The 24,886-nt window shown below is 35.7% G+C and overlaps 2 protein-coding genes across 2 annotated transcripts in view; one reads left to right on the top strand and one right to left on the bottom strand.

The window, feature by feature from the left end:
- LOC129939819 (organic cation transporter protein) overlaps window positions 1-380 on the top strand; it is a 34,807-nt gene extending 34,427 nt beyond the window's left edge. The window contains exon 10 of the mRNA XM_056047981.1: window positions 32-380. Coding sequence (XP_055903956.1) covers window positions 32-190 — 159 coding nt within the window. The 3' untranslated portion in view covers window positions 191-380. The remainder of the gene's footprint in view (window positions 1-31) is intronic.
- LOC129939821 (chymotrypsin-like elastase family member 1) lies at window positions 306-22,152 on the bottom strand. The gene is made up of 6 exons (XM_056047982.1): window positions 21,860-22,152; window positions 21,636-21,777; window positions 21,474-21,575; window positions 21,292-21,407; window positions 21,018-21,202; window positions 306-553 (listed from the first exon to the last, which is right to left on the bottom strand). The coding sequence occupies exons 1-6, from the start codon at window positions 22,065-22,067 to the stop codon at window positions 377-379; spliced, it is 930 nt and encodes a 309-aa protein (XP_055903957.1). The 5' UTR covers window positions 22,068-22,152; the 3' UTR covers window positions 306-376.
- Between the last annotated feature and the right edge of the window lie 2,734 nt (window positions 22,153-24,886).

Here is a 24,886-nt window from a genome sequence, read left to right as displayed (position 1 = left end):
ACATTTGTAAACGTCATCTTTCATAATATAGGGTATTCTTGGTTGGTACATTCCTACAACAATTTGCGGTTGCTGTGTATTGCTGGCAAGTCTTTTGACATTCACTTTACCCGAAACGAGCAGCGGTAATTTGGATCACATAGAAGATAAATCCGATAAAGATTCAATTAAGGATTCTGAAGAAAACTAATTATTATATTAATTATTAGTACTAAATATCTCATTACTCATATTATGCATGTTTCTGTTCATTTGATATAAAACTTAAATTAAGTTATTAAGAAAACAAAAAGCGATAAACTAAATATTTTAAAAAATATATTATGTATTGTATTATGTACGTTATATTTAAATACATTTTTTTTGTATGCAATGTTTAAGTTGTTTGTTTTATTTTCTTTGTAATTATTTTATCTATCCATTGTTTGTAGGGAATTGTAACCGTATAAATACTTGGCACGCCAGCTTGACCACAAGTTATGCCGTGCGATACAATCCCGAAGATATAGTCTCTTCCATGGACAGAACAGATTAGAGGTCCACCGGAATCACCCTGAAATAAATAATTGATTAAAGGTCTTCGGTAATTTTCAGTTTTTAATTTTAAACAAAACACGCACAAGCAATGGACCAACAAGGAAAGGAGGATAGGATATGGTAGTATTAGAAGCGTTTCACATTCGTGTAGTGCGGCTTAGAAAAGAACTCCTGTACTTAACAGTGCGTCCAAAATTGGGATCAAGGGTAAAGAGATGAACATTCCAAGAAGTACCGGTATTACGGTTGAATTGTTTGAGTGGAGGAATGAAATTGGCTATTTCGCTAGAGAAAATAATCGTAAACCTATCTTAAAGCTAGACAAAAATTCATAAAACTAGCCTAATTATCCATTCTTTTCTATATTTACTTAAAATAAGGTCCTTAATATAAAACTTAAAGCTAACTTAAACTACCTATTCTACCTATAAACTACTTAAAACTAGAACAACCACAGCAGCAAATCTAAATATCTAACAGCCTACTGAACCGAAGGAGCTCTGCTCCCCCTTGTGCCATGACGTCCCGATTGTACGGGAGTCGCCTATCCACGGTTCTTCATCGTAGATTAGTGGAACTGTCAATCGATCCTGTATCAGACCGCATCTGTCTAAAAAGAGGAATGCCTCTGGTGGTCTGGTGGTCAAGCCGACTGCTAAAAAACAGCCGTTCCGTCAGAGCGAATGCTTCTCTGGCCCTGGTCAGAGCAGCATTTATATGTATGTCTTTCGAAAGAATTAAGAATTGTTTCTGACTTTTGGACATTTATTTTCAATATCCAGTCGTCGCAATATCGCTGAATCTTGTCGAAATCACGCTGCAAGAGAATTCTAATAACCTCAACCTTTCGGGCCGTTCTGTACGCAATTAGATCGTCGGCGTACGCAATTGCCTTTGTAAGACTACTTATCAGATCGCTGGTGTAAATGCTGAAGAGAATCGGCGAGTTCACCGCTCCCTGTTGGAGACCATTTTAATTGAGAATGTTGTGGTAGAAGTTGCATTGCCACTTTTGACAACAAACTTTCTACCGTTAAGAATATCATCAAGCCTGCTCAGTTTTAGGTAAAGACCCTCTAACCATGCGGTGTCAAAGGCCTTTTCCAAATCAACTAGAACAGCACCTGTGCATTGTTGTTTTGATTTATTCCATTGGATATCAGAAACGAGTTTAGACGCAGCATGAATTTTGTCATGGCCCGCCTTGAACCCGAACTGTTTACATGGAATTATTTTGTTGTCCGCAGCCCACTTAGTCAGAGCCCTATTAATGATTTTTTCGAAAACTTTGCTGATGCTCGGAAGAAGACTTATTGACCGAAGATTTGACGGTCTTCGAATGCATTGGATAATATGCATTATTCAGTGCATTGTTGAAGAGTGTGGTGTAAATATCAATTGCTTCCATCGGTAAATGTCTTAGTACAACGTTGGATATACCATCGACACCTTCGTCACTAACAAGGGACTTGGTCCCGTTTGTTCGGCGATTATGGCATTTGCCAAGGAATCGTCATTGAACCGCATCAAACCGCGGTTCTCAGATCACCATTGTGTCATATCATTTCGAAGGTAAAAGTAATTAAGTAGGGATCTGTTTTCCAGGTCGTGGTTGGGGCTAACATTCACCTTGAACACTTGCTGGAAAGCAGCTCCCACCGCCTCCACTTTTTCCTTCGGATCTTCAATTATATAAAAGTGATCGTCAAAGATGGCTTCTTCTGGATCTATTTGCGCTGTCCTCAGCACGTCTCTGTTCTCTTCAGTTCTTTGGAGTTTAAGACACGGAAGGTCATTATCGTTTTTTTTCCTGAATATCTTATTGATTTTGGGGAACATACCAGGGTCACTCGAATTAACTGACTGGATCTTGCGGTCCCAGTACTTGTTAATTGATAACCTGTAGTTCTCCTTAATCAACAGATTGACATTTTTTATTGACGACTTCAGTGTCCTAACCTCCAAGTAATGTGGGCCTGTAAGTCGTCTGTACAAGTTTTTGAGTCTTGTCAGTAAGCCAGTGTGCCTTCGCAGTGCGTCAATAGTCACTTTTCTGTAAGAGTTCATTTGGTTCCGTTCTTTGTACTTTGGAATTGTCCGTTCCATCGTTCATTTTATTGTTTAGTCCATCTGTTGTAAATGTTGATTAATTTCTGTATTTGCCAGGTTTCTGTTGTTTGGTGCGGCCATGTCACTCGAACAAAGTTCTCTCGCTAGGGAGTTGGTGATTGTAATTGTAAGAGTGCGTTGCAATGTATTCCTGCAACTCCACGCGTTCGTTCGGAATCTGCACTAAAGCAGCCAGTCCGCAGGGATCACTGTCGTACTCGACTGTCTGTAAGCAGTTTCGAGGGTGATTACCCACTTTGTCTGTTACTGTCAATCTGGTGTCGTACAGCAAGATCCAGAAAGGAGCCGCTTCTTACCTCTGGGATTACTATGTTGATTTCTCCAATCTTCATGTTTTGCGTTCAAATCACCGGCCAAGATGAAATAGTTTTCTTCCAAGCTCAGTTTAAGTTCCCTAAAAACAATCTCAAGTTCTGATGCAAAGTAAGTGAGCTGCGGAGCTCCAGCCGCATAAGCCGCAATCATATACATCCGCTTCCTTTGAGAGAGAGAGATGCATACAACGCAAACTTCTAGCGTCTTGAACTTTCGCAATTCATTGTTGTATATGGCTTTATAATTAATGCCTTGAGTGGAGTCTGGCCGGTCTTTTCTTACAATAAGATAAGACTTCGATAGACATGAAACCTTGGACCGGTGTTCAAAAGTAGAACATGCCTCAGTAAAAGAACGATCGCCTATCATTTCGAGAACTCTTTTTCAATTATACCCAAAAGACTCAAGTATTGAGGCACCTGGCCAAATATGGTAATCATACTCGAGTTTTAGACGGATAAAAGTTTTGTAAACTACTTTTTTTATAATTACCGGACACTAAAAGAGTTGTATATATCTTTAATCTACCAAAAGACACAGTGTGAGTATTAGGAAAAGAGGTAGGGGTTGGATAGGAGGTGTTGTGTTGGTGTACATTGATTTGAATTCCTGAACATTGCAATGATATTGAAAGTTAGATCGTGTCAAGGGTTTCCAAATTCGTGTAGTACGGCTAAAAAATTAATCTCTGTACTTCATGGTATGGCCGAAGTTGGGCTCAAGGGTAAACTGATGATCATTCCTTGAAGCGTTGGTATTAAGGCTAAATTGTTTAACAGGAGGAATGCAACTGGCTATTTCACTAAGTATACAAATAAAATAACGTCAAAAAAGCGTGAGGCAAGAAACATTACGGCGACGTCTGAGTGACGTAATCGAGTTGATGATGTTCATATTACCAATCAATTTAAAAGCCTTTTTTTGAATACTGTCCAAGAGGCTTAAATAAGTTGAAGAGATGAACGTTATATTCAAGTTTCGGACGTATATAGTTTTTGTAGATTGTAGCCAGATAAGACGGAGATAAAAATTTCTTCCATCGTCTCAAAAAACCTAGACATCTTGCGGCATTTTTGGCGACATCGCTGGTTGCTGATGCACATTCCAAGGATGTCTAGATTTTCAGTTTCACTGATGCAAGTGCCACTCATAGATAGTGGCACGGAGGTTTTATCTCGCTTTAACGATGCAAGACAGCATTGTAAATTACTGTTTAGTTCGAAATTTAATGAGCTAATCATATTATTTTGCCGTTTCAGTTCCACATCCGAAGAGGAAGGTTGTGAGTCTGGAAACGAATATGAAAAGCTAAGAGTGCTATTATCAGCGAAACAATGTATTGGATTAGAAGTAGCAGATAGGAGATTATTTATGAAAATGAAGAATAGGGTCGGAGACAAAACGGAGCCCTGGGGTACACCACCATTTATTTTATGGGTTTTAGACTTGAATCCGTAAAAAGCAACTCAAATTAAGCGGTTGGAAAAAAAAATGTCTAATCCAACGAAGAAGAGATTCGTCAATACCATATTTTCGATAAAAGACTTATCAAATGCCTTTTAAATATCAAGTGCAATAATATTACTTTCTCCAAAACAATGTAAAGATTTTTGCCACTGTTCAGTGAGATGAAACCAGTGGACCTATTGTCACGAAAGCCATATTGCCGGTCAATAAGAAACTTCTCTTCCTCAAGATGTTTTTTAAGCTGATATTTAATCAGCGTTTCCATGACCTTAGAAAGAAGGGACGTTAGTGCTATCGGTCGGTAATTTCTGGGAGAAGAAGATTCGCCTTTTTTGGGATTGTCTGAGCAAATGCAGTTTCCCAACTACTCGTAGAGTAGAACCCAGAAGAATAAGATTGATGGAAAAGCTTACTCAATGGTTTTTCTAGCGCGGAAGAACATCTCTTCAAAAAAAAGCGGGGATACCATCCGGACCAGCGGATTAATGAATGTTGAGATCTTTAAGAACTGTCGCCGCAGTACGAGTACAAAAATAGATTCATTTACGCGTTCAAGAACTGGGGGAGCCATGACACTATGACAAATTATGGCCTGATCAAACGGAGTATAAATCTTTTTAAGTAGTCCTACAAAGCATAAACAATTAGCAGCGTAATTATATTAAATTAAGAATTATTAGAGCCGCAACGCTCAATTTAGCGTAAATTATTTAAAACAAAAAAAAATCATACAAAAAAATAACCCATACGCCAGAGTGTACTTTTTTTGGAAAGTTGAACTAATAATTAGATAAGTATCAAGGAAGTACGTACATTTGGGAAACTTCTTTAAAGAATATTCGAATAAGAAAGAGATTTATCACTAAGAGGTATAAATGTACTCTTATGAGTTCTCATAACATAAGAAAAAATAGATACTCGTAATTTTGTCATTTACTACACTATTAATGAATGCCTATTGCTTAGGTTTTCCCATAGAAAGTTAATATAATCGTTTGTTGGGTTGAGAATTGTAACATTTTGAATATAATCTAAATAAAAGATTTTTGAAGAGATATCTATGTGTGTTCGACGTTCAAAATTATTTTGTTTTACAGATAATAACATCATAAAATGCAAAAAGGACTACCCAATTGAGAGGGTGGCATTTTATAAGAAAATAAAATGCACGACTGGGTCACAGGAACTTACTCCTGTATGCAAAAAGTCTGTTTAAAAAAGAGATTTAAAAAAATATACCTGTACAATAAGTTTGTCTTCAAAGATATAAATGCCATTTGATTTGTCAAAAAAAAAAACCGCGCGATTCATCTCAAGACACAAATCATCCTAGGACATTTCATCCCGGAAATGAAAAATACTTGTAAGCTACTTAACGAAAACTAGATTTAGATTTAGATTTAGATTTAGATTGGTTTTATTATTTTTTCAATGATTAAATTCCTAATTTACAAAAACATAAAAGCATGGCATTTTGCCGTCTGCCTAGTTGACAACACATGAAAAATTCACATAATATGAAAATTTGTTTTTGAGCAACAATTCGTATGTATTTTTGCAAAATATATTTATAAAAAAAAAAAAAAAATTAGTTTATCTTAGAAGCTTTCATTTATGATTTTGTTTCTGTAGAGAAGAGCTAGCCTGCAGTATTTGTATAATTTTTGTATATCCATATTGTTAAGCAGTTGTATAATTTGGCTTTGTGTCAACATGTCACTTCCGAATACATCCCTTCTGATTTCTCTTAAGATCGGACATTTACCCATAAAGTGAAAATTATCTTCTCTTTCACCTAAGTTGCACAAAGAGCACACAATGGGTAAATCATCTCTATGAGGTATGTAGTTCAGTGGCATAAGTTCGCTCCGCAGTTTTACCATCATTGAAATCTCGGCTGTACTATTGTCATCCCTAAAATAATTTTTCTCCTCCAGGTTATGATTCAATTGGCTGTATAGTTGTCTGTAGATAGATCCTGTTGCCTCATTTATATATTTATCACGATGTTTTAAGTCCACTGCAGCAATGAGTTGATAAAGCGAAGTTTCTAATTCTTCACTGCACAGGTTTAAGACTATCCCACATTCTGAAGCAAGTTCCAACCAATCAGCGCACCAACTTGTCTTTGTCCTTATGACTTCAAGAGCTACTATTTTAGGTAGTCGATTATCATCCATCTTCAAGACTTTCGTGACATAATCCACTTGCATTTTTAATGTTCGAATGAACAATGGCGAGATTCCTGTTTCTAACATGATAACGTAGTTAGGTGTGCTACGTGGAAGCTGGAAGATTCTTTTGCAGTAGTATCGTAGAAGATTTTCCACCGTATCGTACTGCCTTGTACCCCATGTCTGAGCTGCGTAGAAAAGGATTGATGCTGATATCGCTTCAAATAATTTGAATTTACTGCTGTGTGCTATACTTTTGTTATGAAAGCATCTATTCCATGTAGCACTGATTGCACATTTTGCCTTCATTAATTTTTCCTTCAGATGTTTTTCCATACTCAGGTTTTGCGTGAAAATAACTCCTAGATATTTGAATTCCGTTACAACCTCTATATTTTCTCCATTATAATGCCATTTTTCGTTTGCACATTTGCGGCCTCTTCCACTTTTGAATATTAAAATCTTGGATTTGTCAAGGTTAACTATCAGATTCCAAACCCGACAGTATTCGAATAATCGGTTAATCATCAACTGCAATGATTCAGAAGAGGCTGCCAACAGAACAATATCGTCTGCAAACATCAATAGTTTTATTATCATCCCCGCGTACTCTACTCCACATGGCAGAATGTCAACCAGATCATCAATGAACAATGCGAACATGCTTGGGCTCAATGTACAACCTTGCCTGACTCCCGATTGTGTTTTGAATTCTTCCGAAAGCGCTTCACCATTCCATACTTTACTTGTTGTGTCGTCGTAGAGATTCTGTATGACTCTTCCAAACTTGCATGACATACCTTTACTATATAGCTTATAAAATAGAGCCTTTCTATCGATCATATCGAAAGCAGCTCTAAAATCGACGAAGAAGGCATATAACTTCTTTTTCTTGCGAAGGAATGTTTCAGCCATACATCGAAGGGTAAAAATATGATCGATCGTTGAATATCCACTTCTAAATCCTGCCTGGTACTCCTGCAGTAGTTTGTCGCTATCAATCCATTCGTTGAATCGTTTCTGTAGTATTAGTGTAAATATCTTGTATGAAGCATTTAGGAACGATATACCTCTGTAATTAGCTGGTTCAGCCATGTTTCCTTTCTTGTGAATCGGAAAAATAATCGATTCTTTGAATTCATTTGGTATAGTCCCGGTTTCCATGATATTGTTAAATATGAAAGTTAGCCTTGTGAGTAGTTCTGGTGTCCCATACTTATAAAATTCAGCTGATATGCCATTCGAACCTGCAGCTTTTCCATCTTTAAGCTTCGTTACAGCTGATATTACTTCTTGGTAACTAATTGTAGCATCAAGAACACCGCATTCATAGGCTGGTATAGCGTATTCCACCGAAGGTGTCTCATGTACTGGATTCAACAGTTTCTCAAAGTGAGCTGCCAGAAGGTTTGGACTCAAGTTCGTTTGGATTGAAAACCGTTTGCCATTCAGCTGTCTTGCCAAGTTCCAAAAATCTTTTGAGTTTTTGCATAGCGCTAATCGTCTTGATTCAGCTTCGTAGAAAACAGCCTTTTTTTTATTACATATTTCTTTGTACGCCTTATTAGCCATCAAATACTGGTGTCTGAAATAGTCCTCATTTGAAGTCCTATACGCTCTTAACCAGCCAAACGATAATTTTCTGTATTTTTTACAGTCGGCATCATACCATGGTGCCGAAGAGTTTCGCTGAGTGTTGGTGTTAACTGTGTAGTAAGATGCTTTGATTATCTCTTCTATCTGAGGTAAATCGTAAGTTATTTGGCATATCAGTGCATTATTTAATCTCAATTGATACTCTGACTTGTGTTTCGATTTCCATTTTATTTTCAATAAGGTATTCATAATTCTCGATTCCTTTGCTTCTCTGGTATTAAGTTTAAATTTTACGGCGATTGGAAAGTGGTCAGAGTAAGGTACATTATGGATTTCCAAATCAACAATCAGTTCATTCCATTCACTACCTACCAAACTATAATCAATCACGGAGCTACCTTGTCCTCCAACAAAAGTAAATTCTCCGTTCGTATCCGATAAGCTAGTTCCATTTTGAATTCTTAAACCGTATGTATCGCATAGTTCAATAAGCTTCAGTCCTCTTGCATTAACAATAATGTCCTTCGAATTTCGTTCAATTCCCAGGATCTCATTTTCATTTCCCGCTTGTCTTCCTGTCCTCGCATTCATATCACCCACCACCAGCAAGTTAGATGTTTTACCTCGAGTTATTACACCTTCTAGTTGTTCAAAATCTGTATTCCATTGATTGCAGTTGATATAAGTCGGCAGGATTCGGAAACATTTTTCTTTGTAAAACAGTTCAACAAAAATAACGCCTTCGTATACTTTAAATTCGCAACACATATTTTTAAGATTTTTTTTTAATCCGAAGAAGCAACCTCCACTAGCTCTTCCCCTTGATTGTGTTCTAACAGCTGGAACTAATTTAAATTCAAAATTCTTAAATTTACTTTCAAAATTCGTAAAATTATTTTCCATAATAAATGTCTCATATAAAAAAACAAAATCAAATTGATTAACAAATTCATAAAAATCTACAAACAAAGTCTTATTGGTTAATCCTGCAACATTATAAGAAAGTATTGTATAATTAAAAGATTCTAAACAATTTTCATTTTTTCTAATTTTAATTAAACTATTTTTATGGCAGACGGCATTACAATCAAACATGTCTCGTGTGAACACCACTTGAAGTTTGAGAAGCTCTGGTGTTGTCTTCTGTTGACTTCTCATTATTCCAGTCTTCCAGCGTTGTCAGATCAAATGTGTCACCAACCAGCTGTTTAAGTGTAAACAAACCATCTTCTGCGTCCGAAATTATTTTGCCACTTTTATCGAAAAAAAATTTGTTTTCATCAATCAAAAGGGTTTCTCCTTTAATTTGGCACTTAATGCCCCTATTATTTGAAGTGATGTTTCTTCTCAGATTGTTTAATCTTTTTCTTCGTTCTCTCGCCGCTGCTGGATAGTCCTTGTGAATTGTTGTGCCGGTGTTTTGTAGCTTATTCTTTGCTCGAAGAATCCGAAAAACATCTTCTCTGTTCGCCATTTCAACAATTACATTTGTCGCTGATCTTCCGATTTGTTTTGCTGTAGTTATTTTATCCGAGTTGTTTGTTTGCAATAAATCAAGACAGATTTCTTTCGCTTTCTCTACTGCGTTTTGGCTATTAGTAGGGTGCAAATGAACGACAACATTCTTTTCGTTTGATTTTTTTTCAAGCAACTCCACTTGTTTCTCCAACAAAACACATCGGGACTCCATTTTGTTCAGTTGAGTCTTTAGTTCAGCGTTGCTTTGTTTCAATACAGAAATTTCAGCACTTATTCCTTCAATGTCGGATTTAGTCGCTACGTCTTTCAGCTTTATATCCAACAAATTACCCAAAGAATTTTGCAGCATTTTGTCTAATTCGCTGATCGCCATATTGCCAACTGGGTTTATGTTTGCCTTTGAATTAGATGCTTTAGGCGGTGTCATTTCCATATAAGTTCTTAACGAAAACTATTGTTCGTGTATTTAACTAGTTCGTTCAAACCTTTTTCCCCTGAATAGCTGTATTTTAATTTCATATTAGAAGAAAAGGGATGAAAAGTAAATTATCTGAAGATAAGAAAGAGGAAGAATGTGTATGTTGAAATTGTAAAGCGATGGCCTATTGGTTGTGTAGTTAGGTAGGTGTCTAAAACGGATAAAGAATAGTTGATTGGCGTGCTCAGCTTTATACAGATAGATAGATAAAGCCATGTTTAAGATTATAACGTTATTTGTAGTTATTCTTTTATTTAGGCGAAGGCAAGTAAAAGAATAATATTTTTAAGTCGTATATACAAAGGTTCCAAGATATTACTTCTTCATAGAGACTTTAAAAAGATGGTTGATGGTTATTAAAATACATATGTAAATATGTACCAAATGCATTAATTTGGATAAAAAATAGGAATGTAATTACAATTTTGTCAAAACAATGCGATCTTTCGGGCTCATGCATAGGATTTCATCTAGTAAGATTTGAGGGGGTTACATTTAATGCAGTTAAAATAATTAAAAAAAACTGTTTTCAGATTCAAACATTTTACCTGAAAAATAAGTTATTTTTTTCAAAAATGTTGATGCCATTTTATAAATCGAAAAACCTTCGATTTAAAAAAAAAAAATGGTTGAAAATCGTTAGAGCGGTTTTTTTTTAATTATTTTTTTATATATAAAATTGTTCAGTATTGTTCTAAGAATAATGTTGGTATGCAGTTGTTTAGTGATTGTAAATATTAGCTTTGCATTTAAAATTCGTACGAAAATGTTTTTCAATATTTTTTTTTTTAAATCCAAACAATAAAAAATTGCACTTTTGATAATCAAATATTGTTAAAGCAATATAAGAGCTTATTCAAAAAAAATTATTGAAATCGGTTGATAAGTTGCTGAGAAAATTAAGAAACCAAATAACGGTTCTACCAGCGGTACCTTTCCTGAGCAATACAAAAATATGTTTTTCTTATAAAAAGAAGCCAAGCTCAAAAATAAAATTTTAGAGTAAATTAAAAAAAAAACTATCAGTTTGTTTTCGAGAAAATTCGAATTTTATTTTTTGACCAAAAAAATTGTATGGGGCCACTGTTAGTTTTGATTTTTAAAAATAAATGAAAAAAACCCCTAACGCGAATCTACGCAAAGCCTTAACTTCCAAGTTTAAACTCAATCGACCCAATATTTTAGGCTGTAGGAGCGTGGACAGACAGACAAAACAGACCGGACGGAATCGCGGGACCCACTTTTTTCGACTTCTCTAGCATCGTAATATCATGTTTGATTAAAATCTCGAGTTCGAAATTTTGCACGAATGCAAAACTTCACATACATATGTATACTGTATAGTTCCTATATGTCGCAAGTTAAAATGTAAAATTTGGTTGACTCAAAATATCCCTTTAATCAACAAAAATATATACCATTATTATAACAGGCGTTTTATTTAAACGACATTTGTCACTTTTTGTGGCGAATCACTTTCTTGGCGTTTAAAGTAGTCTTTACATGAGCGCGACCAACAAACGACGAATGAATTACAAAATGTGAGTTTATATACATTTGAAGACATATTTCCACACAAATTCTTAACAAAACGATAGCAATATAGTTTCCATTTGATTTATGATACATACTTTTACTTTTCATTATAATATATTAATAAATTTAAGAAAACAAATTTATTCGTCGCGAAAAAAATTATAGTTGATACGAACTGTCAAACTTTATTCGCGTTCCACATTATCCACACTCGCAACGAATAAAATAATCGCGCGTACTTAACCTAAAAAATCATTCTTGTTTTGGTTTCGGTGGTGAATGATGTTCGGCTGTGGCTTCATTCGCGACGAATTAAAAACTCCCATGTGAAAGAAACGTCAAAATCGACGAATATTCGTTCATTCGTTGGTCGTTGGTCGTGCTCATGTGAATATTACTTTACTTTAAACGCTGTCATTTTCAGTCCACACTCATTCCACATAAACAGCTGACTATGAAAAATTGATTAACACAAGAACAAATTTAAGTTTTTGAATTAAAATAAAATTTCGTTTGAAGCAAAATTAAAATAAAAGGATCCAAATGAATATTATAAGGCTGTTTATTTTGTTGAATAACACTCCTAACTGACGTGAGCAATGTGCAGGAGAGGGTGGACGAATGTAAGAAACTAAATTTAATAAGAGAAAGGCAAAGAGATCAAATCATTGATCGATGGATGAAATGCTTCGGATTTACCAGATTCGAAATAAGTACCTAAACATGATGTTCTCACATAAAAGTATGATTTCTTTGGTTAATTATTCTATTATTCTATTTCAGATGCGCAATGTTCTTTAGGTTGAATAAGACATCTTTGTTTGTCTTTTGAATGAACTGCAAGACAAGGTACCGAAAAGACAAAGCATGTTATCGGTGCCACTAATTTTAAAGCTTGCAGCTGTATTGCGAATTTTTGCTGAAGGTTGTAGGCAATGACTACAATTTGGGCATTGCACAACCAACGATGTGCCCCATCCTTGAAATTATGGAATTGCACTTTTGCCCTCGTTGGATACATGCTCACTATTCGGACCAAGAAAAAAGGAAAGCAAAAGCTAAAAGCTAGGATTCCGGGAGTAATTGGATGCGCATATTTCAGCCACATAAGAATTCAAGCACCAACAAACAACAAGAACAACATTGTTAATACAACAGCATTAGGTTGAATAAAGGCTATCCCCTGGAACCCTTTCTAATAACACCATTTAGATCAGCCCAAGAAAGAAATAGTCAATGAAGTTTCAAACTATACCTTTTGCCACTTCTTCACTGTTCTAACCATTGCCCCGAAGGAATTTAGGGTATTTGCAACGGATTCCCAATTGTTTTTTTTTTCTGTTTCGGGGGCACCTCTCATAAAATGTATTGCTAATGAAGGATTAATTCTATGAGTCTTTTGATTTCACCTGAATTCGCGACTTTCACCCTTTAGTAAAAACAAAATTAATTACACTAAAACAAACAGTAAATAGTTAGAAAAACTTCCATTTTTATTTAATTTTCAACAAGGCGTTTGACAATTTTTCGACGACAGAAAGTGGTGTTTTATTCGTCATAAAAAGAAACTAAAACGACAGCTACAAGAGCGATGGGAGTGACATTTTTCGATCAAAGATTTGGATTCCACTAACCGCCAAATGTCAAGTAGCGTAACGCTAAGTAAAAGGCTACTATAACTCCCTTCGCAATACCAATTTGTGTGACAATTGTCATTCAAATGAAACGCCTACTACAATAAATGTGACTACCTCCAGAATAATATTATGCAACAATATAACGTTTTTGACATCTGGTGAAATTTTGAGAAAAAATTTAAGTAAGGTTATTTTTACAAAATATAAAAACCTCAAAAAGGTTTATAAAATGTATTTAAATTAATTTTCCATTTGAATATCTTGGCCAAAATCAAAGATATTGCAATTAAACTAATTTTCCTTAAATATGTTTTGACCGTTAACAAACACAATTTTTTTTTTATTTAATGGACAGTTTTTTTTGATAAATACAAATCTATACGTCAAATTGCTAAAAACTGATATTCGAATTGAATATCTCAAAAATAAATGATGGTATTGACTTCAAAGCTATTTCATTTTATGCAAAATTTAGTTTTTAAGGTAAGATAATGTTTTAAGTAAACACATATGTTTTAAAAACGCTGCTAAAATTGGATTTCGATTAAAAATGTCGGGAACAAAAACAGATATGGAAATCAAACTTATTTCAATATATGTACGTTAAATATTGTTACTAACTTTTTGTTCTTTCAATTGACAACTATTTAAAAAAAACACGGGCATATACAGAATCAAAAAAAAGTTGATAGGTAATGGTCTACGAATATCATAGAAAGAGACTTCAAATTGTTTTTAATATTTTGTTAAATTTTTAGAAAAATCGACAGACAGGCACGGATATAAATTTATCAGTGTAGGCGCATCCCAGTTATTTTCGTTCTGATAGTCTAGATTCCTGAAAAAGAAAGTATATTTTTTTAGAAAGAAGGAAACTCTTCATCTTTTAATCCTTTATCTTCTTTTTAAAAACTATGGTTTAATTTTCAAACAACTTTTTGTTAAGGGCTTAATAATTTACTAGTAAGCAATTTGCTAAATTTTTAGCAATTTTCTAGAGTTTTGCTAACAAGTGAACTGCTAATTAGCTTTTATTTAAAAAATGGTCACCCGAACATGTCAATGGCAGTTCGTGAAAATAAACAAAGCAAACTAACTTAAACTGGAAAGTCCAATATCGATCAAAAATTTACACTACAGCAGATCTTGGAAAAATCCCAGGAGCTTCAAATCGATAACCACCATATCTTTATCGATTTAAAAGCCGCGTATGACAGCATCTATAGGGAAGAGCTCTACAAAGCAATGTCTAGTTTTGGCATCCCTGTCAAACTTATCCGTTTGTGCAGAATGACGATGGAGAATGCACGCTGCTCTATCAAGGTCGGAATAGATCTCAATAAATCCATTTTAATTTGTTTAACGATGAAATTTTACTTTACTGAACAGATGACAAAAGCCAAACAAAAATCCATTTCGTTTTACTGTTGGTATCCCAATTTTTTACTGTTCCGATCACATCATTCAAAGTTTTACTGATTAAGGCTAGAGTAAAAATCTCTTCTACCTAAGCGTCGAACTTGTCGAGTTGTAGAAGCTGAGTATGGTCAATGATTCTCGGGAATTATTTCTCCACAAGAGTCCTGAAACTAAAGGCCTCCCCTTCCCAATCCTTACCGCCTCCTACGTCGGCTTTGTGCTATTATGCTGGTTGATAGCTCCTTATTCCCTGACTGTATAGTGTATCACTGTCTGTCAATACCTTGTTTCAATCCTAGGACGCTTAAGGCTCAATTGCTGTTCATATCTCCTTTTCCAAAACATATCCCTCCCTTCAATTTTCCAATTGGGCTGGATCTAAGGTGTTATACGACCTGTGCCGATGATCAGCCAGGCTGAGGGCCCAATTTCTAAAAATAGCTCAGTCGTTAATGGAGTATCTGGATACCAGGCGACCTCCGGATTAGCTAGCCTTATCTGTGTAAGCGAATCTCTGCACAGATGAACCCCCCTTCGCCTACTCTTGAAAATCTAATGAATAATTTAAAACAAAAGCAAAAACAAAACCAAAAGCAAAAACGTCAAACCGGTACCGGTACTCCAGCTACACCGGGCGGCAGTTCGGTGGCAACGTCGACTGTCGTTACTCCTGTGCCAAACATCGGAGAAGGGCTTGTGCCAAGTCACTGCCCATCTTCTAGTGCGGTACAGAATGTATCATTGGCGTAAACGCTTCCTCAGGTCGGTAGTGGAAAGTTCGTGAATAAGGGATATTTCTACTACCAAAGAGAGTACACCCCAGGAAGTAATCCTTAGCAAGAGGCAGAAGTAGGCTAAATCCCTTCTAGACAAAACTAGTCGCTACGACTCCACGTCAAAGCAACAAAGGTCTTTGGAGGAGTCCACTCCCGTCCCTAAAAAGCCCAAAGTGCAGAACACCAGCACTCCGAACATGGCTAGAGTACCTCTCACTAAACCTTTAAATGATGTACTTAAAGAGCACAAAAAGATCATAGTCGCGGTCATTGATAGGAGGAATATTGATGGTCCGATTGCCTCTGACCGTTGGCAGATGGTGAAACTTGAGCTCTTGGCTGGTTTTCTCAAAGTCATGAGAGAGCATCCGGGTACACCGCCTGTAACAAGCGATGGCGGTTGGCATCAAGGTCATGTCAAACTCATCGCTTGTAACGATCAGAGGTCACGCGATCTCGAAACACTTGCTGTCGGCATGCTGAGCGAAGTCTGGCCAGGCTCAAAACTCGAGGTCCTTGCAAAGGAAGATATTCCTTGCAGGCCGAGAGCTCGCGCATGGATCCCGAAAAAAACCCTCATGTCCAGACGACATTAGTGAAATGATCAAGATCAGAAATCCAGACTTCCCTTGTCAAGACTGGAAGATCGCGAAACTGGAGGAGCCAAAGGGTCTCTATCGAAGTGCGATTATCGTAATCAATAAAGACTCTGTGGCTTCTCTGGCGCGAGAAAAGGGAGTGATAAGATACGGTTTCGAGTCAGTCACGTTCCGCGTTTATAAAAAAAGATGAGGTAGCCGCTTCATGCGAGCCTCCCCAACCCACTTTGAAGGCTGTGTCGCAAGACGTAGGGGGTCCTACGACCACCAAGGCCCACTGCCTGGTACCATTATGGAGAAGTCGGTCGTTGAATCAACAAGACGCAAAACCAACCAGATTATCGGCTGCGAGGCCAATACGCACCATACTACGTGGAGTAGCACCGATATAAATAACAGCGATGAGCCTCTTTTTGATTATATATTAACAACTTCTCTGGTAGTAAGTAATGTAGGTAGTGAACCAACCTTCGTTATTAAAAATCAACAAGAAGTATTAGATATAACTCTTGTCTCGTTACATCTCTCCTAAGCTCAATGGAACCAGTTAGAGTCCCTTACGAAACGTGAGAGGTTGATTATACTGATATATGATTTAGATCGTTTAGATCGTTAAAGAAGAATTCTCCTAGGTAATTCTTGCGTTTTCGAGCTAGAGCAGGGCATGTGCAGAGAAGATGAAGAACCGTTTCTTCCTCTTCCTCGTCCATACAGCTTCTGCAAAAGTCATTTGAGAATACGCCTAGTCTCGTGGCGTGCTTTTCTATTAGACAGTGTCCGGTTATGACACCTATTATCGAGCTTATATGTGATCTGCTTAGAGAGAGCAAGCACCTTGAACGTTTTAAATCCAGTGTTGGCCAGAAGTTTTTTGTGGCTTGACACGTGGTGATGTTGGTCCTCCTGGTGCCTGCCCTCCTCGCAGCGTCTTGCATTAGTAGCAGTTTACAAGTAGCGATTGGTATGCCAGTACTTGCCAAATGTGGTAGGATGGGCTGTACTGTACCGTTCCTGGCGAGTTCATCTGCCTTACAGTTACCTGGAATGTCTCTATGGCCCGGCACCCAGCATAGGTGAATATTAAACTGCTGCGCCATCTCCATTAGAGATGATCGACAGTTATGGACTGTTATAGAGTTTGTAGAGACTGAGTCCAGAGATTTGATAGCGGCCTGGCTGTCGGAGAAAATACGGATATCAGATGTTGATATCACGTTTTCTTTGAGCCAAGACAAGACTTCCTTAATCGCCCAAAAGTTTCGCCTGGAACACGCTACAATGATTGGGAAGGTGGGATGAGAGACTTAATATCAGTCGTTCAGAGTACACACCACCACCAACCCCTTCTTTGGTTTTTGAGCCATCTGTGTAAAAGTGGATTGACTCATCCTCTAAGAATGCCCTATCCTCCCAAAAAGATCTGGTAGGTAAAGAAATCTGGAAATTCCTGTCGAATTGTAGTTGGGGGATGGTGTAGTCTGTGTGCTTTGGAATTGATTCTAAGTACCTTAGAATTACGGAGTGGCCAATGTTGTTGTTAGTCCACTGCGACGAAGCATTGAGGCGAATAGCCGAGCTTGCAGCTATTTGTTTGCTAAATATGCCAAGAGGTGTAAGGTAGAGCAAGGTGTCCAGTGCTGCAGACGGGGTCGTGCGAAGCGATCCGCTTATACACAGGCAGGTTGAACGTTGGACTTTATTAAACTTATACTGCCACACCGTACGTTAAAATCGGTCTGATTACCGATGTGTATAGCCAATGCGTAATTCTGGGCTGTAAACCCCATTTATTACCAATAGCTTTTTTGCAAGAAAAGAACGCTACAGTAGCTTTTTTGACTCTTTTCTGTACGTTGCGTTTCCAATTTAGTTTTTTTGTCTAAGACAAGACCCAGGTATTTAGCCTCGTCTGAAAATTTTAATTGGATTCCTTTAATATAGGGAGGGTTGACAAATGGAATTTTGTATCTCCTCGAAAATAAGACGAGATCGGTTTTGTGTGGGTTAACACCCAGTCCACACCGATCAGCCCAAAGTATTAGTCTGTCCAAGGCATTTTGTAAGAGTTCTTTTAGGATATTAAGATGCTTTCCTGAAACTGCTGTAGCATAGGCTATCACTCTGAAACCCTCCGCATCCAGACTAGTTAGGATTTCATTCACCACTAGGTTCCAGAGGAGAGGGGATAGAACACCACCTTGCGGTGTCCCTCTACTAACGAATCGTCTGCTAGAAGAGTTGCCCAGTTTTGAGTTATTTATTCTGCTAGTAAGCATTAAATGAATTAACTCCCGAAGCGAACTCTATACATTTAGAGATGTCAGTGCAGATGTGATTGCAGATGTGTCCACGTTGTTAAAGGCACCTTCGATGTCAAGGAAAGCAACCAAAGTGAACTCTTTATGATGGAGGGAATATTCGATGGTGCGTACTAAAGTGTGTAACGCTGTTTCCACCGATTTACCCTTACAGTAGGCATGTTGAGACGAAGACAGAAGTCTTGTATCGATACGTGCCCTTAAATGGATATCAATCAATCTTTCCAGGGTCTTAAGAAGGAATTATGATAGACTTATAGGTCGTAGATCTTTAGAATTGACTTGGGAGCATTTACCTGCTTTAGGTATAAAAACAACTTTAACTTTTCTCCATGCCGAGGGAACATGGACCAGGTAAAGAGAGCTGGTAAAAATTGCCTCAAGGATTGGTGCAATTATATCAGAAGCCTTTTGTAATTCGACTGGTATTATACCATCTGGTCCTGCAGCTTTAAATGGTTTGAAGCTGTTGAGAGCCCATTGTAGCTTATCCTTTGTGATTAGACCTTGTGGATATGTTGAATTTGAACTTGAACGTATAAAACTGTTGCAAGTTTCGGTAAGAGAACTACCAGGAAAATGAGTGTCCAATAGTAAGTTCAGCGATTCATTACTTGAATTTGTCCAGGAGGCTAGTCTTGCAGCTTTGGTCCGGTTGAAAAGTTAACTGGCGCCTAACTGGCGCCTAAAGCTAAGTTAAGCTACACGCTTCGAAGGTCTTTCAATTTTGGCAGGTTTTTAGTAAAACATTTCAAGCAGTTTTCTAACAACAATGCAAACACCCAATTTTCTCTATAGAAAGTGACAGAAAACAAATTGGCTATAGATCTTCGGCATATTGGTCGCATTCACAAAGCTAGTGGCTAAATAGTCAAAATTCAACTTCAAGTTTTGTGAATGCAAAACTACACTACAAAGCTAGTCAATCTAGAACTGTTATATTCTTGACAAATGCAAATATATAAGATAAGAAACATTTGTGATTTGATAACTTTAACTTATCTTTTGTGTTTTTAAATTCAATAAAATCAAATTTAAGACACAATTTGAATGACTTTTATTTGAATTTAAATACTGAACTATTTATTTCGTGTGTCTTTACCGAACAGCTGATTCCGAAACGTCAAAATCATTGTCCACTAACTTTGCAGCCGAATTTTTTACACTAAATCGGAAGGGAAATTTCAACTACTTTAGAAGTAAGATTTAGCCAATCAGAATCCATTTACTACGTAGCCACTAGCATTGTGAATACGACCATTTTCTTTCAAAAAATTGACCGAATTCTTGCAATCACTTATACTTGTCTAAGCACCCATTTGTTTTGTATTTTCAAATAATTCAGCTAACTAATTAAATATTGGAAGAAAGTTCTTGAGCTAGAAACGACAACACAAATTTACAAGAGTTTGAAAGAATTCCAAAACTATGAAAATCAAAAGAAACAATGAGTCAACGTTTGGTAAAACAAAAAAATTAAGTTATACAAAAAAATTGAAAAGGATAGGAGCATGGGACACATGAACAAATTTTACAAGGTTGTGGTTATTGTCTGCTTTATTTTTTTCTACCAATTTTTTTTGTTTTTTAAAGTGTTACAGTTATTAATTGGTAGAAAATTGGCATGTTTTGACTCCTAATAAGATACTGTTGGAAGACTTCTGACAGTACAGCCAATATTGGAAGGTCTTCCAATCATATATGCTTAACTTAGCCTCAAGATGCTTGATTCCATTTAGTAAATGCTTGATTCCAATCAAAAGGAAATTTTGTTGTTATGACAGAAATTTTCAATGATATTTATAATCGGCCTGTCAACAAAATTCCAGCGATTAGTTTTAATGATTTTAAAACGCTATCTCTTGTTTTTAGGGCTTAACGAGTTTTTTTTTTTAATAATTAATAATAATTATAATTAAAAATAAAAAAAATGGCTCAACAGTCCATGAAGAACCAGGGCCTAGTGACTCTCAACCATTCCTGTGTTCGAGTAATGTTGTCAGTTAACAATGTTTTTCCATATTTCCGATGAACCTACAACAACGCGAACTTGGCCAATCATAATAAATACTTTGTTCTCAAAAGTTGTTGTTTTTTTATCACATTAATGTTTTTTTTGAGATAATAAAGGATAACCGAGTAAATGTTACAGTAGTTTACATTTCGAAGATTTCTGAGAATTTTCTTAAACGGATAGAAGGAGCAGGAGTTTGAAATATATATGCACAAAATTTAATATTCATTCTCACCTAGCAATCAAATAAGCTTTACATTTTTCAACCTTTTTGAATTTTGCGATAGAGTATTATTTCTGACAGCAAGCGAGAAATTCGTATAATTTTTTTTTATTTTTCAGACAATATGGAAATCTCCCAGATCTTAAAAATATTAAAATTTAAATTCCCAGTCATCAATTTCTCGACAACCAAATCTTGCATTCACTTCTTAATTTTTGTTGAAACTTTTATTTTGAGCCCTTATTTTTTTTGAACACGTACGATTGTTAATTAATAGAGCACATTTAAAAACACTCAACAAAATACATTACGATCATACCTGACAACTGTCTTCTGATTCACCAAGTCCACATACAGTATAATCACCTTGCTGAGGTGCCATAATTTTCCCCAATATCCGTTTGCAGCTTTGCCTAGAAATTGCATAAACTTCTCCAATCTTCAAACTGTCTTGAATCAAGCCACCATATTTATCAGCTCCATATCCGATTACTTGGCAAGGCTCTTTTTATATGAACATATTTAGGTTTGTTTGTTTTGAAATTATAGCAAAAATAAAATACAATATGATTCTTAATAAAAAAGTACATTACTTTTTCGACTTGCTTTCATTCCCACTCTCGGAACTACTCCGATTGATATACTTTCCGTCAACAGCGAAACTGGAGCCTTTAGGCGTACCAAAGCGATGTCATTTTTTAAATTTGATCTGAAAATAGGTGGCATCAGTTTTACTGACAGAAAAGACAGAAGGCACCGCGTTCTTTTAACTCACGGAACAAAATCCATCACTTTGAAAGCATCGATTTCACGACGATCCACGTCATTTGATTTTAAGTTTAAAACCCCGATGAGTGCAACAATTTCTTTGGGCTTCCTAAAACAAATAATTTTATTGACAACACAAAAACAATTCATAAAAGTAGATATTTCTCACTTGTAATGAATACAATGTCCAGCTGTCAAGATCCACGATGAACTTATAAGACTTCCTCCACAAAAGTGCTTGAATTGAACAGAGCCATTGTCGAACTGTTTCCGGTCCTGCAGGGAAACTATGTAGGAGAACCTAGAAATTTCTTTGTTTTTAAGCGATTTTATTTAGACACCCCATTCTCGTTCTTGAGAAAGAATTGGTATCGTTTTATTTTATGGACCAACCAGAAAACTCAACAATCCGACCTCCAACAATGGGACTGGGATTACAGTCAATTAAAGAAGGCAATTGGAGGAGTACAAATGGGACAACAAATTGAATTAACCATAATAAACTCTTTGAATACATCTGACACTGCACTGGTTGGATTAAGGTAACAACTATTATTTTTATTAATCCACAGAATTCACAGACAGTTGTTGAATAAAACATAGCTACAAAAGAAAACAACGGAAACAACGTTCTATATTTGCTTGCCACATTTTATTGATTTCCAACACGACAAGCTGTTCAAACTAATTAGTATAGCACGCGATCTCCGTTGGCGTTCGGTGGTAGGTATATTTGTTTTCAATAAAAAATATAATTGGATCGGCTAGAAGCTACTTAGGTTGTTATAATTTATGGCATCGTTTCTCTTTCCAACCGTTATGTTTCGAAAAATTAATTTAAATATTTGAAAATACCAGTATGGTAAACCAGAAGAAGGGTGTTTTCATAAATGTCTACCTAACGTAAACTTGTGTTAGGTATGTTCATAAAGTCAGATTTGGGATCGAACGATCGTAGCAGAAGTTATGTTCATAAACGTCATAAATGACATTAGCATTGTCAGGCTTAGAATATATTTCTGGTTTACAATTAATTTTATCGTTTGTGAAGGAAAGAAGCTGTTGCTTTGCATTTAGCTGATTTTTGTCTGACGTTTACGAAAATTTTGCGGCTATTCGAATATATTGTATTCAGTCATGCCTGCTAACGTTCTGCAGAATTGTTTTGTTGTGGTCAATAATGCAACAAAGCAGAAAGACGATTGTACTAACGCAGATTTTTGACCTTCAAAAATGCAAATTTATTATCGCAACGCATGGTTTAAAAGAATCACTGCAAGCCAAATACATAGATATTGTAATATGTATACACTCTTTGTCTCTTTTAATATCTTGTTATAGTAGAATAAAATAAGGGGCAACATCATTGACATACTATACATGGACTGCTAGTAGTGTGAATTTTCCATACAAAATTTTAATAAAAATGGTTCCACTTCAAATTAGCTACACTAGCCCTTTCAGGCACAGTGGCAAAAAAAGGTATGAAATATTTAGCGACATCTGGGGTGGAATCGCGTAAGGCGATAGTTGATTGTCACTGTTTTGATAGTCAATTTTGATTATCAACCTTTCTTTGTTCTGTGTAAAGTGATCGCTAAAACTTTACTATTTGCTGGCAGCACTTACCCAAGTTTGGGAAACTGTGTACAAATTGCAACAGGGATAAATGTCATTTCGATCAGCTATTGTGTTTATTGTGTTGAATTTCGAATTTGCAAAGTATTGTTTCTGCGAAAATGTAAGTATACTCTAAATAAACTTAATACTAGTTATAAATTAATAAAAATATTTGATTTATTTTTCAAAAAAAAAATATATTCTTTTGTTGAAGCTAAGGGCTCAATTTTAATGAATAGTGGACATAGAACCGACTGCACAGTCGTTAATAAACACCCCCAAGAAGATTTAAAGTTGCAGCCAGTTGAAGGATAGGATCAACCGCAAAACATACACAAACGTATAATTTATATACATACATAATGTTGTAAATAACTTATTTATAAATATTCATAGAAAGTTACATAGTAACATTGGGTTAGGAAGTTCCAAGTTGCTTTATTCCTTAAGTTGATTCTCAGCAATTAACCTTTTTTGTAGTTATTTCTCGTTCTGGTGCTCTAATAGTACATTTCTATTGAAGTATACATTACAGTTCACTTATTTTTATTTTAACTTTCATATATTTTTATTTTTTTTCACTAAATTTTATAGTGGAGCTGAAGTTCACACAAATTATCTTTCTCACAAAAAATTAATCAAAATATATGAAAGTGACACCTAAATAGCTGTCACCAACAAACCATAGCAAAAAAGTGATAGTCAATTTGATAATCACCTTACGTGGAGCAAAATTATCAATTTTAATGGTCAACAATCAACAATCACCTTACGCGATTCCACCCCTGTTTGTATTTAGTTCAGATAAGCTTTTTCTGACATAGAAAATACTGACATCTAGTATAATTTGTTGAAGACAAACGATGCCATGTTTTTTTTGCTGTGAGCAATGCTGTCGTTTTGAAAATTTCAAGAGTAGTATTTTTCTATCATTTTGGGGAGCATTTTCTTAAATTGAGGAGTAAAACAAAAAAAACAACAAACACATGCTTGGCTCATGAACAAAATTAAAAACTGAAAATAAAAATGTCGAAATTCGAAGTTAATTGGCCTATTGCGAAGGTTAATGTTCCAAAAACAGACAAATAGGATATAATGTCGTACCAAATCTTTGCTTTCCCTGCTTAAAGGCCAACATTTTAAAATAATATAGTTGAAATAAATAATTTAAATTCATATTTTTTTTATTAAATAAGAAATTGACAATTGAAATTATATTTTACATCAACATACATGTTTGAATATTCAAGAATAAATTAAAGTTATTATTGTAATTTCGATGTTTCATATTTTCAGTTACCAATTATAGCTACCATTGAAATCGATCAGGATGGTGTTTCCCTTTGATTAGAAATGAAAATTATATAATCATCCATCGGAAATCACACAAAGAATTTGTTTTTTTAAGACAACGGACGGAAATTCATTTTCCTAAACAGCTGATACTTTATGTTCAAATTTGAAACGAATTGTTCCATTGATTTGTGTTCCAATTTCACACAATTCCAATGATAGATTTCTGTCAGTAAAATTTTGTCGGTGGATTTCAATCGGGAAATTTTTTCAAAGACAGAAATGTTTAAGGATAGCTATAAACGACCTGTCAAAAAAATTCTAATGTTTGTTTTTAATGATGAAAACCAATGATAGCTATAACTGACGCCTTATACAATGATTTGTTATTCTCGATTAATGTTTTCGATGGCTCCCATTTTTCTGTGAAATTGTTTTTAAGGAGTTCCTTAGCAGTTAGTAGGGCATTTACAGTTTCTACCTTGAGTGAATTTCTTTTTATATCTT

Source organism: Eupeodes corollae, chromosome 1, assembly GCF_945859685.1.
Source record: "Eupeodes corollae chromosome 1, idEupCoro1.1, whole genome shotgun sequence".
Classification (NCBI taxonomy): Eukaryota; Metazoa; Arthropoda; class Insecta; order Diptera; family Syrphidae; genus Eupeodes; species Eupeodes corollae.
The sequence above is the reverse complement of the archived record's forward strand: the minus strand, read 5'-3'. Positions and strand labels throughout refer to the sequence as shown.